We start from the raw sequence: 18,792 nt of genomic DNA on the forward strand, positions 1-18,792 counted from the left end.
TCTACTTCTCCTGTCCAAAAGCCTGCTTTTAACCCAGATCAGTGTCTTGCCCTGCTTCACTACCAGCTGCTTCAAGGAAAGGGGCTGGTCCAGAGCTAGGAAAAAGCGACCAGAGACAGGATTTTTACTGAGGGCAGTAACAAGTTTTGATGACTTTGGTTAGGAAACTCTATCTATATATGCGTTCTCCCACTCCAGATGTTCAGTGACACCCCTCTGTCGTCCCTGCAAAGTGGAGCTTTCAACCAGCCCAGCCCCAGAACAGTCAGCCACAAACTTAAAGGCTCGAGGAAGTCCTCCTAAAGTTACTCTGTGATTGTAATCAAACTGGAAAAAAAAATACTCTCAACTTTAAACCACTCTCTAAGGTTAGAAGCAAAACCAGATGTATGTCTTAAACTTTACACTGTACCTTTTGGATTAAATCCTCGAGGTATCAGACCAAAAGCATCCATTTCAGGGACATCATTTTCTTCAGCATTGGAGTTGTTTGATGGGAGGCCTCTTCGCCCATTCAGGGGAGGTTGTTTCTTCTCTCTGTTGGTGCTCGTTGGTTCAGACATCCTGTATTAGAGACGTTGTAATACCACGTAAGAAAGAAAAAGTGCAAGGAAAAAGCACACACGAGCCAGCGTGGCACATATAAGATGGGAGAAACCGGAAACAGTGTGGGGTGCCAGCGAGCTACACATTTTTAGATTCACATAAATAAAAACTGAGAGGCAGAAAACATCAGTCTAATGATGGAGTACAGCTCTCTGAGGATTGTAAGCCATTTTGTGTTTGTCAAAACACATGAATAAGAGAAGAAGGGGGGTGGAAGGAGGAAAGGAAAGCTTAACACAGAAGTATTTGTCTAGGAGAAGCAGGGCATTAAAAACATTTGGGAATTTCTGGTAAAAAGGTGGAAAATTACCATCTTTCCCACCCTCTAAAACAATATTATTGCACCCTAAATAACAAATTATATTCCTAGGAAGTACATTGCATACCACCTCTCTCTAATAAAAACGACAGTCTAAGTTATATTGCAATCATCTCAAATACTACAGCCCACAACATTCTGCAAATGATTACTGAAATACTATATTTTTTGTCTCTATGCACACAAACACCCAATATCCAAAGGACTATTTCCTACACACAGAGAACCCATTTTTGAGGAGAGAGAAAGAGAGACGGAAAAAAAAAGAAAGAAAAAAAGGCACTTATCCACTTATTTCTCTCCCACAAGCAACCTTAAGGGAAATCTCAGATGTAGGCTGATCAGAGACTTCTCTTTGAGCTAGTCAAAACTGCTTTCACATCTATTTCAGTGAAAGCACGTAGTAACGAAAGAGCCACACCATCCATCTAAGAAAACATTCATGGCTGAGAACACAGCTTCTTCCCAAAGCTCCTGAAAACATCAATTCAAAATACAGCAATTATTTAATAGTAGTAAGCTCTTACAGGAAGTTTTCTAGTTAGCAAGGGTACCTTCTTTTCAGATAGTCTTTTTTTTTTTTTTAATTTTGTCTTCTCCCTTGCAGATTTTCTGATGTGTAATAGAAGCCTGAAAAAGTTGAGGGCTTTTAAGTAACTTCTGTATATCCTCCTCCCTCCTGTTGCAATAGGACAGTGCTGAAAGGGTTGCCAAGCCCTCCCCACACCATCTCCAAGGATCTGCCACCACTGCTGGCACGTCTTTGCTTCCCCTCCCTCTCCCTGCCTACCTTCCCCCACCTCTCATCCACTAAACAGGAGTATTTCAGAGTTCTTGGGCTAAGGAAACAACTCAGGCATTGAAGTTTCAGTCCTTAGTGATATAGAGTAGAGCTTCTCATGGCACAAGAGCATAGAAAGTGGAAGAGATTCTCTGAGTGACACAAAGTTGTCAGTCTTAATAGTGTCTCTATCTCAGGATGCCTGCACTGCAGCTTGAGGTGCTGACTTTCAGAGTACTCCAAGGTAGAAAACAGCAACGCTTTCTCTCCACAGTGCCTCACAGCAGTCCTTCTTAAGACTATGGGGCACATGAGCATGGAAAGCTCATTGCCAGCTCAACAAACAAGATCTTTTCCATGAGAAACTGTGCAATTCAGGAGAGTTAAGGTGTTGTGCTCCAATCAGTTCTGTTGAGGGCAACTGACCTTCTGCTCTTACCCATGATAATTTGTGTATCGTTAACAACCTGTGTCAGGAACAGTACCTGACGAAAGCATTTTACCTACAGACCAAATTTCTTCAGTTTCACAAAGCTCTAACGTAACTGGGTACTGCCAGGATTGCTTGCTGAGACTCAGACTGCAGAGGTTTTGGAGCCAGCTTCACTATCTGCACATGAGCATTGCGCTATGCTACTATGCTCCCTCAGAGTCAAAGGGCCCCAAACACTCCTTTATCTCCTGCAGCAGACTGCTAGGCAAACAGCACAGAAAGCCACCTGGCCAGGGCACTGTACTTCTTCTGCTGTGCTCCCCCAAGTGTGCCAGCACCCCATCAGGAGAGATCTGGTCTTGCTGTTGTCCTGAACTGCAGTTTCTACGGACTCTCTTCTCTGCAGATGGTCCTTATGGTAACCATCTGTTGGGCAAGCAATGCCCCTGACACCCAGGAACACAATGAGCTTTCTGGGGGAGGAGGCTGGCTGCCAATTCTCCTTTTTTCCACTCTGATTTCTGCATGGTGTGCCTCTCCTTCTACTTCCAGCCAGTACTTCAGTTCCCAAAACTGCAGCTGCTGTGATGACGTTACAGAAACTGAAGTAAATATTGCCTTGGTGCCATGCCTGCTGGAGGCCTGCAACACAAATAAGAAACTCCATCTCCCGAGGCAGTTATGTGCTTCCCCAAGTGGCTGCAGTGCTGTCAGAGCCAAGAGGAAAACTTTCAGTCAGAGTGGGAACGGCAGTGAGTGGATGCAGCCAAATGATCCCAGCCCTCATGCTTCAGAAGCCAGCAGTTGTAGATGTCTCTCCTTGTGCCCCTTCAGGTCTCTTCGGAGCGTTTGGCAGAAGCTGACGATCACTGAGAAAGCACAGAGAGAAAAATTTTTGGCAGCAGCTTTGCATCCAGGGAGAGTAACATTTCATAGGCTGTAATTTATTTATTTTGTGGGGAGTGATGTAAATTCATGCTTATGACAGCTCCAGATGCCAGGTATTTTCTCATTACCTTGAATTTTTAGCATTTGCCCTTCCTTGCCTATTAGACTGCATTGGCCTTAATTTAGCATCTATGGTTTGAAACTACTGACGTCAGAGCTGATTCAGTAGGGGGCACAGAGAACACAAAGGCCTGTTTTTCCTGTAGGGCCTTATATTTAATGAATGGTGTTCTGGAATGACCGGTGAAAGAGCAATCTTTCTTCATGAAGAAACTCCTGCACTGCTAAAGGGCTGAGTCCACGCTTGTTACTCAGCCATCAAATGTTTGTGGCTTTTGCTAAAGACCTTTGCAGTTGTAGATGCTCTTCCCATTGATCACAACGGACTTTGAATGATGGACAGCCCTTCCTCATGATCACCACAGAAAAGCTCTTAAATGTTTGGAAAGTTTGCACTGAGAAGGGTTATCCCAAATTCAGTTTTCTGTTATCATGAGGGTCAGCATTACTCCATGCCAGATACAAGTTTAAGGGGAAAACCCCACAAAACATGAGTCAGTAAAGCTTTACAGACAGAAAGGAGAGTGTGTGAAGATCTGTCATAAGCAAACTCCTCAGCCAGGTGCTCATGTAAATGGTTTGCTGTGCTGCGTGCCAGTGGCTGGATGGAAGGGGTATTTTGCCTACCACTGTTTTAGCTACACTGAGAACTCCTTGGCAGCAGCTGAGCATTGTAATGCTTTGCAAAACAGTGAATTCCTTTCTTACTTTTCTTCTTCTTCTTTTCATTTTTTTCTTTTTTTTCTCCCTCAAATATTACCTTTGGGCCCATTTGCAGTCTAGTTGTGAATTCAGATGCACTGGGACATGGTACTACATATACATGCATAACCATCCCTGGAAGGAAATAATTCTTACTCCCATAAACCAGTAATCTACATATAATACACCTTTACCTCTTTCTTCTCGGAGTTTCACTTGGAAACTTGCACTCTTTCTTAGATAACCAAGTCTGTCTTCCTCTTCCTTCCACATTGTTACTTGTCTTCCACAAACCGATATCTCTCTCCCTGTAACGCCTTGCCTTACCAAGGAGGCAGAGTAGAGCAGACTCTAGCAGAAAATATGAACAAAAATGTTATTTTTAAACAGAAGCAAATATCAGAACTGTTCATTTGGTGGTTTTGTTTGCATATTTTGCTTTCGATTTTTTAAAAACCAAAACCAGCTCATTTATCTCTATGTGTTTAGCAGCTCTGGCTACCACTCACAGAGGAGTATATTTTGAACTAATGCTGAACGTTCAGAAGGCCCAGCTCTGAAATACAGCATGTGTACAAGACAGTATGTGTGAAAGAGGGGCAGAGGCAGAGAGAGACAAAATGGCAGATCTTCAGATGGTGGAACATTTGGAGCAGGGGATATAAGGCCAGTTTTCAAAAGATATTGTTGCAAATGTTTCTGTTGCAGGGAAAAAAAACAACAAAAAAAACATATATATGTGGTTATATATATACATATATATGGTTGTTTTATATATATACATATATTCATACACACATTCTGCTAAGAAAATGTGGCTTAAGAAATTTTAACTCTTCTCTGAAAAATACTGTTCCAAACCACAAGTTTAAATTCAATCTGTAGATCCATGTAAGCATCTACGTCTGAGCTGGCCATCTTAGGTTTTCTTTATCCTCCACAGAGATGCAGTCTAGGCAGTGATTCATCTCCTCCTACAGCACACATGTAAATAGGTCAGATGAATCATGGCCTAAAAGTGCCTGTTTCTTGTACTGACTGCAAAGGGAGCCTGAGGTGATGGATCCCACCGTATGCATCCATACAGCCAACGTCTACAACGAGGTGAGAAGAAATGCAGCTTAGAAATGAAAAAATAAAAGAATTTTATCTGGGTTTTGAAGCATAACTTTCAAGTGCTACATTATCCTTTATAGATGCCACTCAAAATCATTAACAGTGATACATAGTATACAGTTCAATACACTTTTTTTTCCCTCTCAGATTATGCGGCTGCCGCTGCCAATTATGTAAAATACATTTCCAACAATAAGTATCAGATTACACTGAAGCACATGCCAGCTCATGAGTTAGAGGTTGGAAAAGACATTTATCTTTCTGTACTCATGTGAAGGCATCTTTCTTCCTGAGACATAAACATAACTGTACATGTAGTAACTGCAACAAAAAAAGAATCACGTTGGCTGTTATGAGCATACAATCCAGGTTCCCACTCCTACTCCTACTGACATCTGAATTCAAAGCATTTCTCTGTTTTTGTACCAGAGTTGCCTTAATTATCTCACAGAAAGATAGCCAAACTAGGCCAAAGAGGTATTTCATAAGAGATGATCTTCAGGGGCTCCAGCTTTGTTTACTGGTTTATGTTCTGCTAGAGCTGAGGCCCTAAATAATGAAGAAACATCTCTTAAAAACGGGGGTGGAATACTTCCTTGCTTTGGCCAGCTGACCCTGAAGATGATAGAAGCACAAAGGTTGCAGACCTTAGATTAATATTTCAGTCCCAAATGAAAGGACAGGTTATCAAAGCAAAGCCATGAACTTTTGGGGAAAGCTTCTTCATGGAAAGTGTTTCTCTGAAAAAAATTCACCATACATATCATATGTATACGGCAAAGAGAAAGACTCTTCTAAAGCAAATCCCTCTGTATCACATCGTCTAATCAATGCCATTTACCTAAAGTGAAGCTCTTGACCTACGGGCCAACTCTACTTGATCTGTCAGGCAACAAGACTGAGAAAAGAGATAGGAATTTGAGGAGTTGGACCAAAATTTCTCCCTTCTTTTTCTCTCAAACCTCTGAAGATCAAGGCAGGGACTGGGATAGTAAGTTCCTCCCACTATACTTAAAGACTGGATTTGAGATCACCTGATGAACCTAACCATATGTATATCTCTGCAGCCTGATCAGATGCATCAGAGGGAACTGGATGATGTAGTAGCTAAAAGCCATTCTCCATCATATTTGACATCATGGCAATTAGGTGAAGTCCCCAGTGACAGGAGAATAGGAAATATCACTTCAGTTTTTAAAAAAGGAACAGTCAGCCTCACCTCTGTGCTCAGGAAAATCATGAAGCAGTTCTTCGTGGAAGCTACGTTGAGGCATACGGAAGAAAGGGAGATTATTCAAGACTGTCAACATAGCTTTACCAAGGGCAAATTGTGCCTGGCAATTTGGTGGCCTCCTACCATGGTTACGTAAGTAGACAAGGGGAGAGCAACCAATGCCATTTAAATGGACTTCTATAAGGCCTTTTACATAATCCCACACAAGATTCTTTTCTCTATATTGGAAAGAAAATAATTTGATGGATTGACTATTTAGTGGGTAAGAAACTTGCTGGATGGCCACATCCAGAGAATTGTAGTCGATGACACAGTGTCCAGGTGGAGATCAGAGATGAATACTATCCCTTAGAGATCTGTATGGGGACTGGTACTGTTCAGTATATTTATTAAGACCTTGGGATTGGGTGCATTATCAGCAAGTTTGCAGAGGACACCAAGCTGAGTGGTGCAACTGATACAGAAGGAAGAGATGCCACCCAGAAGCATCTAGAGAGGCTTGAAAGGTGGGCCTATATCAATCTCATAAAGTTCATCATGTCCAAGCGCAAAGTGCTGCAGTTGGGTTAGGGCAGTTTCCAGTAAAAGTACCACCTGAAAGCATTAATGGATAGAGATCAGACCTATGGAGAAGGACTTGGGTGTTTTGATAGATGAAATACTGGACATGAGCCAGCAATGTGCACTTGCAGCCCAAAAGGCCAACTGTATCCTGGGCTGCATCAAAAGAGGGGTGGCCAGCAGGGAGAAGGAGGTGATTGTCTCCCTCTACTCTGCCCTTGAGAAATCCCACCTGCAGTACTGCATCCAGCTCTGGGGCAGGAATCTGTTGGAGTAGGTTCAGACACGGGACACACAAAATGATCAGAAGGCTGGAACATTTTTCCTGAGAAGACAGGCTGAGAAAGCTGGGCTTGTCCAGCCTGGAGAAGAGAAGGCTCCAGAGAGAGATCATTGCAGTCTATTTCAATACTTAAAGAGGGCTGAAGAGAAAAATGGAGAGAGACTTTTTACAAGGGTCTGTTGTGGTAGGACAAGAGGTAATGATTTTAAACTGGAAGAGAATAGATTTAGAATAGAGATAAGAAAGACAATTTTTTACTATGAGGCTGGCACAACACTGGAACATGTAGCCCAAAGAAGCTGTGGGTGTTTTGAGGTCAGGGTAGCCACAGGGCTTTGGGCAGCCTGATCCAGGGAAAGGTGTCCCTGTCCATGGCAGGGCAGGGATGGTGGACTAAATGATCTTTAAAATTAAACCATTCTGTGATTCTATGATCCTTTCTACAGACTTCCAGACCTGTTTGAATTTTTTCCAGCATGTCAGTCTCCCTACACCAAATGCTGATTTCACAACATTGAAACTTTTTGCAAGAAAATCACCAATTGAAAAAATAGTTTGTGAGAAATTACCATAACATAATTAGATTTGATTTGGTTATTTCAACTTGTATGTTTACAGCCAGGGTGAAGTCCCCCAGATATTAGATGTTAGGATGTCCACAGCAGGACCGGGGAGCAGAGGGAAGAGAACTTCAAAGCCTCTGCTAAAACAAGGTTGAGCTCAGTAATTGCAATTCAGTCTGTCCCTTACACTCATCTCCAGAGGGGCTGACTTGTCACATACAGTCCCAGATGTAAATGGAGGTCTTCTGTTTGTGCTGTGCCCATACTATCATTCTTGTGGACAGTGTGAAGTCACCTTGGATCAGGCCAGAACAGAAAAACCAAGAGTAGACCAAAACAAGCTACAATACAAACACATAAAATCTGTGCTCTGTGCCCCTGGGGCACTTGTACCTGATACCTGGTGCAAAACACCGTAGATGTCCCTACATAGAGCTGGTGAGAGTGAACAGGTCTTAGATGGCTATCCTTGGGTTAGTGCTAGACTGTGTTAAAAGAGAACTGCACCTCAGTTGAGAAGCTAGTTCAGATCAGAGCTCTTCCTGCAACCAGGAGATGGGTTACTTACAACCCAGGCAGCCCCAGCATGCTTAGTTGACAGTTGGTTCTCATTAATTTTGTACCATATGTGAACATGCAATATTTCAATGTTAATCTCACAGAGCATTTCAGTGTTACTGAAACACAATGTTTCAAGTATGCTCAATTACAAGATGTTTAGAATTAAAGATTTCTTCAATCTCATTTCAGGGTAAAACTTCCTGTTCCAGTTCAGAACAAAAATACATTTTAAAATGCTCAAAGTCTTGTAGAACAGCTTCTCCTGTTAATACAAACACAGATGTAGCATGTAGATTCATAACAACAAAAACCTGAAGCATGTTCAAGCGTATAATCCCATCTTTAGACATATACCTAAATCCTGTGACGTGCTCACCTCAACAAAATCAACATTATACAATAACTGTGTATACAGGAACTCTTAAGCTGCCTGTTGCTGTTGCATTTCCACCACTTTGGCAATTCTCTAGTGGAACAGTTTCTTGATTCGTTTCTAATATGTTTGCCAAATAGGGTTGTTGATCCATCTTTCAGTCCCAAGACTGACCATATCTTTGTGTTAATGAGCCAAATAATTGCTTAAATAAGGAAGTGTACATCGTTTTGAGAAGTAAGTTCAAATGCAGATTGTAAAACATCACAACTGGTTGGTTTGTTAATGGCAGATGTTCTGGGGGGAGAAAGGAAATTGAGAGAATGAATCATTATTCAGATGAATTTCAAAAGCAATTTAAAAGCCATTTCATAATCACAGATGTGTGCCAAATATACCCATCCAGCACAAGCTGTAGGCTTTGATTTTTGTGAAGTCTGCAGGTTTTTTCCTTTGCTATTCCCACTGTAACCTTTTGCAGTGTGGTTTGAGAAAGGAGAATGTAAAAAAAAAATTAATGCCTTCCAAACTCTCCACATACCTGTCTCTAAAGTGTTGTGCTGCATCCACAAAAATACTGTCAACATACACAGTGGAATACAAATAACTTTTGTCTTTGTGCTCAGAGCAAGCTTGCGGTTGGAGTAAAGATAAAAGAACTGCTGAGAGGCACTGCATCATGAAGGAGGCTCCAGCGCACACAGCAAGGTCCCTCAGCTCAGCTGATGCTGTAACACTGTTATAAGGAGTAGGTCTGCACAGTAATTCTCTCACTTATCCAGAAGCTGTGTAAATTCTGTCAAAGTAGTGCAAAATTCAAGATAATACCCACAGCCAATAGGTACACTCTTCATTTTTGCCTTGATCCTCCTCTCCTATGATTCCACTGTCGGCTGTGTGCCCCTACCATATCAACCTCTTCTATGTTTTAGGCTGTGAGCCTGCAAGAATGCATGCTAGGATGAAGCCCTGAAAACAAATGGTGTTCTCCTTGATTTTCCTCCTACAGCTACAGAGCTTTCTCTGGCCCATCTCTCTCCCATATACAATCTTCACAAAATTTTAAAGCTATCAAAGCAGCGTTCTAATCTTTCATTCTTTTTCTTTCAAGTCACCTTCTTCAACAGCCTTACATTGCTTTGATTTCCTTTCGGAACATCAATGGTTTGTTGTGGCAGGAGTGTTTACTCCTTTACTGATAGATTAGAAACTCGTCCAGAAAACAGCAATGCCAACAAAATTGGAATTGATCTATCAGTTTTATATTACACAATCATTTTCTCAGAAAGGCTTCTGGAATTCTTAATCTTCAGACCTATCACGAGTTCAGTTCAAGTTATACGAAGAGGAGGAGCTCACTGTCTGTGGCTCAGATGTCTTGACCCATGTGCTCTGCTTTCCTTGCGTCTTGAAACTCTGCAGCCCCTGGGACTCATTTGGATACTCCCTTTGAGATGTGTGTGAAAATGATGCACAAACAGCACATTAGGAAATGAAGTTAATTTTTGTACCTCTGAAAGAAAAAGCTGGGCCAAATTCTGAGCTGCTTGTATAACTTTTCTTGTTCATAGAGCCAATAGCTTACTAAAACTTCTGTACCTGCTGACAGTGAGTGTTCAAACATTGAATCTGTGGCTCTCTGACACCGCTGTTGCCAAGATTTTCTGTTGCATATGATAGCAAATATGACTTTTTGTGTCTGCTACTTGAAATACCAACAATGCCTCTTAAAGAAATGTGGCCCAAAATAAAATACATGATTTGTGAGTACAAAAAATAGCAAAAACTTTGAATATCTACAGATGTCATTGTTGCAAGCCTTATCCGATGAATACTACTTCCAGGTTTGTGGCTTTTCTTCCTCAGAAAAGCACGGTCTTTCATGAAGAAGACTGAAATCTGTGTGGATAGCTTCAGGAATAATGCAAATTACAAACTAAGATCACTGTTGCTTTGCTGTCTTTTAGAATGAACGCTCATAAGAACTCTTCATCTTCTTCACAGCTCTGAAGGCAGAAAACATTGCACTTTTTCAAGACTCTAGTCATGCCAAAAAAAGAAGTGCAATCTCACTGTAATAATGTTGTCTTAATTATGTACAATACTTAGCACTAGTTTTACACCAGATGACTCATGGTAGAAGCCTGCACTTTGCTGTTTAACTAAATCCCACAGAACTTAGAACTCCCTGCTGCAAATGCTTACCAGCTTGTGCTCAGATCTTCTCCCAGACAGAATCCTTCAGAGAAGACTGGTTTGAAAGGCGGTGCAGGAGGACAAGCAGACACTGTGGTTGGAAATAAGGGCCTGAATTCAGTAAGAATATGCCAGGAATGAGTTGCTATAGCCCAGAAAGCCGGCCATATCCTGGGTTGCATCAAATAAGTGCAGCCAGCAGGTCAAGGGAGGTAATCTTGACCTGGTGAGATCTTTCCTGGAGTACCAGGTCAAGATGTGGAGTCTTCAGTACAGGAGAGGCCTGGATGAGGGAGACATCCAGCCTCTCCAAAGTAGGGCCAAAAAAATGACACAAAGGATAGACCAACTCCTTTGTGAGGACAGGCTGAGAGAGCTGAGGCTGTTCAGCCTAACAAGAGAAGGCTCCAAGGAGACCTGATAGCAGCTTTTCAGTATCTAAAGGGGTGCTATAAGAAAGAAACTCTTTAACATGGTCTGTTGTGATAGGACAAGGGGAAATGGTTTCAAATTAAAAGAGGGGAGATTTAGATTGATTATAACAAAGAAGTTTTTTACAGTAGGAGTGGTGAAGCACTGGAACAGGTTGCCCAGAGAGATGGTAGATGCCCCGTTCTTGGAGACATTCACGGTCAGGTTGGATGGGGCTCTGAGCAACCTGATGTAGCTGTAGGTGACCCTGTTCACTGCAAGAGAGTTGGATGAGATGGCCTTTAAGAGTCTGTTTCAGCTAAACAATTCTATAATCCTATAATTCTACAAAGTAAATGTCTTGAAAGCTCGTCATGTGTTTGTGCTTCTGAAGTCATGGTCAATTCTATTAACTTGGATCCTAGAAATAATAGAAATAATAATAGTATAATAATAGTAATAAAAAAAAATAATAGAAATCCTAGAAATAATAGAGCTGGGTTTTTTAAGGCAGTTTATCTCACAAATAGGAAGGTGATCATTTTTTGTAATCTTATGCTGCTTATTGTAAAAACCAAGACAACATCAAACACTGGTAGTAATTTAAGGAATCCCTGCTTATTTGTCTTACCATATCTAATATTGTCCTAATAAAAATAATTCTATAAAAGCAGACACCTTTTATTCTGTGGGATATTTTCACTACTGAGCTCTTTAATGTCACAGCACAGTCTTCTGGGCACTTCTATTTATGCAGATTTCTCCACTATTCTATGTATTTCAGTGCTTGCTGAGCTCAGTGAAATCACTGGAAAGCACTGGATCTTCCCCAAGTTCCCTCCATATGTTCATTGCTTAGAGAAAACTGTCCATTCTCAAACAATTTGTTACCTTAATGATTCAGCTTTCATATCTATAGCACATGAATAGTCTGCTTTCAAGTCTTCATAAGTAGTGCTGGAAACTCCAAAGGAAAAACATTGTTAGATAGATCTTTTTAAGAGAGGTTCAAGAGCAGATGGACTTGCAGCAGAGAATACTGCAGTCTTCATTCACCGTCAGCAGGAAAGATAGTCTCCAGACTCAACTTCTTTCATTCTCTGTCTAGAAGACCACATAGGAAATTTATAGACACTGAAAAATGTTCCCATCTGCCTCTCTCCTCTCCATTCCTCAACAAATATACAGAGTGCGTATTTACCTGGCTATCAAAGATCACTGAGAGGAAGTTGTTGAAGTCTCTGTCTATGCAAATGACAAACATTCTATTCATTACGCATTCTTATAATGAATGATCCACACTGGCACCTTCCAAGAGACTCTTGATTAATTGAAAGAAGTAAAATACTTCATCATGAAATAGCAGCTGGTTATGATACTTACTAGTATCAATTGACAGTCCAGTGACATACGCTTCACCAGGAAGCTTTCACTCCTATACATTATTTAAACTGAAGTTGAGTTTTGCAAACTTACTGCCTCTAAAGTTTATTGTGTTTGGCTAACACAGATCTTTTAAGTATCAGCCAGTGCTACGTCTGTCCTATCAAAAGCTTTGCCCAGAACAAACCTCAAGTAGTGATTTGCACACTATTTTTGTATTGTGCATCTAAGTGAAAGAACAAACAAATCATTCTGCTCACGAAATCATTTCATTTCCATTTTAGCCAGGAATGCACTAAATAATGCATCATTCTTCAGCTACTCAAAAGGTCACCTTTTGGTCTACAAGCAGCTGCAGCAGCTGTGCTCTCCCAAGACCCTGCTGCGAGCACAGAACAAAGCATGAGAGCTGAGGACAAGCTTGGGGATGCATCCTAGCATCTCAAGTTGAGAATCATTGACAAATTGTCAATCAACCACAAAGAGCCACCTTCTTTTTCTTTTTCTTCCAAAGTAAATTAATCATATGTAAAATAAGAGAAAATCAACAGCCAACAGATTTTGACACCATGCAAGGAGAAACATCCGTGGAGATTAAGGACTTCCTATTCATTATTGATTTTTTCACCACATTTTACAGGAAGGTACAACGGAGAGAATAAAATAGCTCTTCAGGAAGGCACTCTGTGAGGCTGAGTTCAGCTCAGTGGCTGCTGAGTCTCTGGTTCCCATACTGTAACGCAAGCAAGCTTCCATGGCAAAAAATACATACTCAGTAGAGGCATCTAATCTACTATAGGTCTAGACAAGGCCCTAATATTTGAATCTTTCATTTTTAGTGGAACTGGATGAGTTGAAAGTCTTTTCTAAACAAAATGATTCTACAATTCTTTATGTATGTTAGTTCAGAAGAAAGGAGTTTGAAGGTGAAAGAAAACCAGTGTGGATTATCATCTAGTCCAGAATCTGTGTCCCAAACAGGTAAGTCAAGTAAGTATAGAGGAGATATCCTGCCCTTGCTTTGGTGGGGTGGTGGTTGAAGTAATGTACTATTCTTGCAGGATTTCCTCAGTGATCTTTTCCACAGATCTAATCATGTTCCATTTTGTGAACACCTAAATCAAAATTGCCTACAACCAGAATGGCTTATGTTCTAAATTAAATCAAACAAGCAAAGGGAAAATAACAACTACACAAGAGAGAAACAAGCATGTAACTCACTGTAAGGGCCATCTTGCACTGATGCATAGCAATCCCTCCTAGACAACAGCCTAGGGAGCACTTCATTTTTAAAGATCCAGCACGCAATAACAGAATCATGGTAGGCATTCATCTAAATGTCTGCACCACTCATATCTTTTCTTACTCAGAAAAAAACAAGTGAAGCTAAAAAAGAAACGGGAAAAAATCCTAGTGTGTAAGCAGCAAATTAAAGATAATACAAAAACTCCTAGTGCATACGTATTCCTCAGCCCATCCAGAAGTGCTTTCATCTCCTTGAGTCACTCATACATCAAAATTGCAGCAGGCCTCAATGAAAACACCCTGAACTCCAGGGTTCCTGTCCCTGTTCCAGAGTGATATAGGATTCATTAACTCCAGCTGCTGCTGCTAGCTTTCTCCCACTACAAATAGTTCAGTGTCACTGTGAGCCAGCACAAAACCCTGCCCCAAAGTATTTGCCATGTGGCAAGGCTCTGCAGCTCAGCAGGCTGCCAGGGCTGCCACAGTGGGAACAGTGAGGTGGCAGATAGCAAATGACATAGAAGACACTAAAGAGTAGATTGGCCCATAGGGTTCTCCTAATGAATTTCCAAGCAACTTTTAAAGTTTGCAGTTTAAAAAAGCAGAAAAACAGAATACAGCAGTCATTGGTCACTCTGTACCACAGACATTGATGTTACAGTACTAACTGGCTCACCTTTTATTAGATACTCCAAATGTGGCCAGGATACAGCTGGCATTCCTTAGCTCCTCTAGCTCCAAGTCTGCACTGGCCTGCAAAGAAAAGAATTAAGAAAAGAAAGTCATCTAGTAGTCAGCTTAAATTTGTTCAGCAGCAGTATGCACCTTGTCTGCAAAACATCTATGAGACTGGACCGTATAAAAGGCTAAAGACATAGGCTAAGTTTAATGACACACCATTTCTTGTAAACATGTGACCCCAGAAAATCTGAGGCATACTTCTAGCTAGAAACTCAAGCCAGAAAATGATGGCAGCATGGTAGGTAGTCAACAATCCAGGGTTCACTACAGGGCCAACAAAGCTAAACAGATGGACTCCCAAACAGCAGGAGAGATGACATGGAAAGAGATACAGCCCTAGCACCCCAGACCTAACCCTGCCTTCTGTGCTTGAAAGCCCCCTGGTTTTGGGTTCCCCTAACATCATTCTGGAGTTTTTAATGCATTTTGAAACTCCCAAAGATCTTGGCATTACTACCACAACTCTAACTCATATCCTTGCTTTGGCCTGCCTCTAAAAATTCTACTCTCCCTCCATTGGCCATACCTGCAGCTTCTCGAGAGGAGGCTTTCAGTTTTGCCTCCTGCACAAGGTGCTCGAAGTCAAGCAGTGTCCACACTGCTCCTGCTCACCACCTGTCCATTCCCATTCTTTATTCCCTGACTAATGAGACCATTTACTTTGGCAAAGCAAACCAAGCACACAGCACATACAAACAGCTGCCAGAGTGGAGTAAGACTCCATTTGTACTCTCTAATCTGGGCAAGAAAACTAGCCATTTACCAGCTCCATTTTCCAGCTTCATACTGGAGCAAGATCAAGAGAACATTCGTGTGCCACATCCCACTTCTGGGCCACCACAGGCAGGAAAGCCCAGCCCAGCAGTTGGACTGCAGTGAGAATCATGCTGGGCAGGGGAACTTCTGATCAACTATGATACAACCAAGGTAACTTTTAAATCTCATGTGTATTTTTGGAGTTCTCCCCTTTGTATTTAATGTGCTGCAACCCAGTTAATACAGGTGCATGTGCTCACACAAAGATGCAAAGCTGATTGCGTACAGCTTTCCTTACAGTTCTGATGATCTGGGTAATTTATTCAGGTTGGCAAAATTTGAGTGTTTTTTCACTTCCTCTGCAGAAGGAGTGCAAAGTGATTGTTGCTGTGGTGATCCTTCCCTTAATATTTTTAGCCATTATCTGGCTTAAAGTCATGATTGGCTCTGGAAGATGTTATTTTATTACAGCATCATATTAAAACATAGGCAAATAGTCTTTTATCCTTTCCACTGAACATATACATCTATCTCTTGAAATTGACATGCAATTCTGAGAACATCTACAAATGAAAACATGAGATATTCCCCTATCGTTAACAGCTTTAATCTTTGTTTTGTAAGTAGAAAACAATTCCAACCCCACTGCCCTCCATCCCTCTGGGATCAATCTGTACAGTTGGAACCTCTTCTTGCCAGGGTTACATTTCCAGGAAGGTGCACACTCATTCTGAACATTGATAGTAGTTGTATCTGTGAATCCCAAGGAATGTGATTTGTAAAAAACAATGGGGTTTCGTATTTCTTTTTTCTTTGTGAGGTTGCAGAGCCTGCATTCCTCTCTCTAAGGAGAGGATAGCACACGTCAGCTCCCTACCTTCACTTACACCTTGATCAATGAAGATTTTGGCAGTGAAAGCCGTTATGCACAGTAAGAAACCAAGTTCAAAACTTCTACTGCTGGAAATGCCAAGAGCAAGTTATTCCCATCTATAGTGCAGGTGTATCCTTGCACAGCTCTGTCACAGAAAGGGTGGGAGCACCATCATCACCATCACCCCCAAAACTATAGCAAATAATGAGGTACTGATGAGGATCAGTTCAGCCCCTGAACACCCTATTCTTGTCTCATTCACTCTGAATAGCAAATGGCAGCGTCCTGGGGGCCATTCTGTTTTTAAGAGTTACAAACCTACTTTTATCAGGCTGTTTTCCCACAGCTTGCTTCACATCAGCAAAGCAAACTGTGCTGGACAGAATCCAGACTGTCCACGGATGCTTTGCCTCCCTTTCTCCCTTTGCTGTGAGGGTGGTGAGACATTGAACAGGCTGCCTACAGAGGTTGTGGATGTCCCATCCCTGGAGGCGTTAAAGGCCAGGATGGATGAAGCTTTGAGCAACCTGGCCTAGAGAGAGGCAGGGACACCTACAGCAGGGGGTTGGAACTAGATTATCTTGAACGGCCCTTCCAACCCAAACCATTCTGTGATTCCATGATTCTTTAGCAGTAAGTGCCAGGTCCTACTTCCCATGATGCAAGCGCTGGATTTTGCAAGAACTCCCCTTTGCATGCACCAATCCCAATCTAACTGCAGCTTCAAAGGATGAGACCAAACCTTCAAATTCCTGCTCTGCTGCATTTGGCTGCATTTCCATGCAAACTACACTTAGGCAACCTTCCAACAGATATTCCAAGCAATCACAAGCTTCCTACTTGCTGTAACACAGCGCTGTTGTGAACATGGCTTTAGCATGTTATTCCATACCCAAATTGCTGCCTGTGTTGCAGGGGGCTGAGATACAGCCCCTGCAGGAGCCATGAACTGTACATTTGCAAGCAGAATGTGGATTTCTGCTCTATTTCTGAAGCTATGTAATTCACTTCCTGCCTTGCACAAGGAGTTTTGCTTAGATGCAAAGCTCAGATTAAGCTGTCAGTCATAATATCCTTCTCTTTTCCTCTTTTAGAAAGGGGATTTATATCTGTAAAGAATGCACTTAGCTCAAAACACTGTAGCCTTAACTACACTGGCTCTGGAGCAAAATACCAGAGAGCAAAGAAGGTACATGACAGAACTAAGCCTGCACTATAAAGAAAGTGTAACTTGTGTTCAAATCCTAGTCTTAGTGAGGCGAAAACAGTGGTCTCCTTTAGCTGTACTGGACTTGGATTTAAATCCCTATGGAACTTGATAAGAAGGTATCCAGGTAAAAACAAACTGAATTTTTTAATAGTATACTTCCTAGCGATTTCAACGATTCCTGCTGACAGCTCAGTTTTAAGGACCAAATTCTCAGACAATAACTCATGACCCAGTTCAGAAGCCAAAACTACAGTTCACAGATAACTTTCCTCATACATCCCTCAGCAATTTTGGACAGAAAGGATGCTAACAGAAGGCCATAGTAAGCACAAAAGAGATAAAACAGTTGGTCAGATATTAAAACTGGATAAACTCAAGTTAGTAATAAATATAGATTTTCAGCAGCAGTTTTAGCAAATCTTTAGACAGGAACTTACTGGCTTCCAAGTCACTGCAGGTTAGAAATTGGAGAGTAGTGAGGAGTTATCTAACTGTATCATAGAATCATAGAATGGCCTGGGTTGAATAGGGCCACAATGATCATCGACTTCCAACCCCCCTGCTATGTGCACCAGACCAGGCTGCCCAGAGCCACATCCAGCCTGGCCTTGAATGCCTCCAGGGATGGGGCATCCACAACCTCCTTGGGCAACCTGTTCCAGTGCCTCACCACCCTCGTAGTGAAAAACTTCCCCCTAACATCTAACCTAAACCTCTCCTGTCTCAGTTTAAAACCATTCCCCCTATGTCCTATGCTACCTACTGAACTCCACCTCATTTGAAATGAAAGCAGAAAATAACTTAGTGCTAACACTTCACTGAATGCCTTCAATTCTGAGTACTTTCCTCTCTCACTCCCTTCCACTGAAAAGTATTAATATGTTTACATATCTTTAATCCAATCAGTATCATAAAATATATAGAGATTTTTTTGTTAAATTAAACAAACAAACAAACAAAAGAAGCCCCACAACCAGGATATTTATTATCTCACCTTTCTCCAGACCTTAATTTTGAATTAGCTTTGCAACTTGGCTAATTAGCCCACACACTGGTATTTTTAAATGATTAATTTTTTCAGCTCCTTAGAAAACAGGCTTAATTCTAGTAATTGCAGCTATTGACTCCTATATTTGTGAATGCTTATTTAATCTTTGAAGCCTCAATACAGTGCTTCCATTTTTAAGAAGGGGTTAGACATGCATCCATCCACGGAAGATGTTGATATAACTGCACTTACCTTCAGATGGAAAGATGGTTTAACTTTCTCTTCAGAACTAATTTTCCATGACAAAGTCCTACCATAACAGAACCAAAATGCTCTATTTCAAGAGAAACATACCTCTCTCCAGTGCCTCTCCCTACACTCTCAGTTCTGTCAAGCTTTAATAAATCCCTTCTCTGCAGTGTAGTTTGGCCATAAGACAATCACAAAG

At 41.5% G+C, this 18,792-nt stretch overlaps 1 protein-coding gene across 4 annotated transcripts in view; it reads right to left on the minus strand.

Annotated features, from left to right (window-relative positions):
* Nucleotides 1-18,792, minus strand: part of F13A1 (coagulation factor XIII A chain) — a 76,521-nt gene that overhangs the window by 56,872 nt on the left and 857 nt on the right. The window contains exons 2-5 of one of the 4 annotated variants that reach the window (XM_048940095.1): nt 14,452-14,528; nt 4,044-4,200; nt 1,480-3,008; nt 413-564 (exon numbers count right to left, since the gene is read on the minus strand). In XM_048940095.1, coding sequence (XP_048796052.1) covers nt 413-563 — 151 coding nt within the window. In that variant the 5' untranslated portion in view covers nt 564; nt 1,480-3,008; nt 4,044-4,200; nt 14,452-14,528. The other 3 variants (XM_048940093.1, XM_048940094.1, XM_048940097.1) reach the window with 3 other exon arrangements.

This window comes from Lagopus muta, chromosome 3 (assembly GCF_023343835.1).
Source record: "Lagopus muta isolate bLagMut1 chromosome 3, bLagMut1 primary, whole genome shotgun sequence".
NCBI classification, from domain to species: Eukaryota; Metazoa; Chordata; class Aves; order Galliformes; family Phasianidae; genus Lagopus; species Lagopus muta.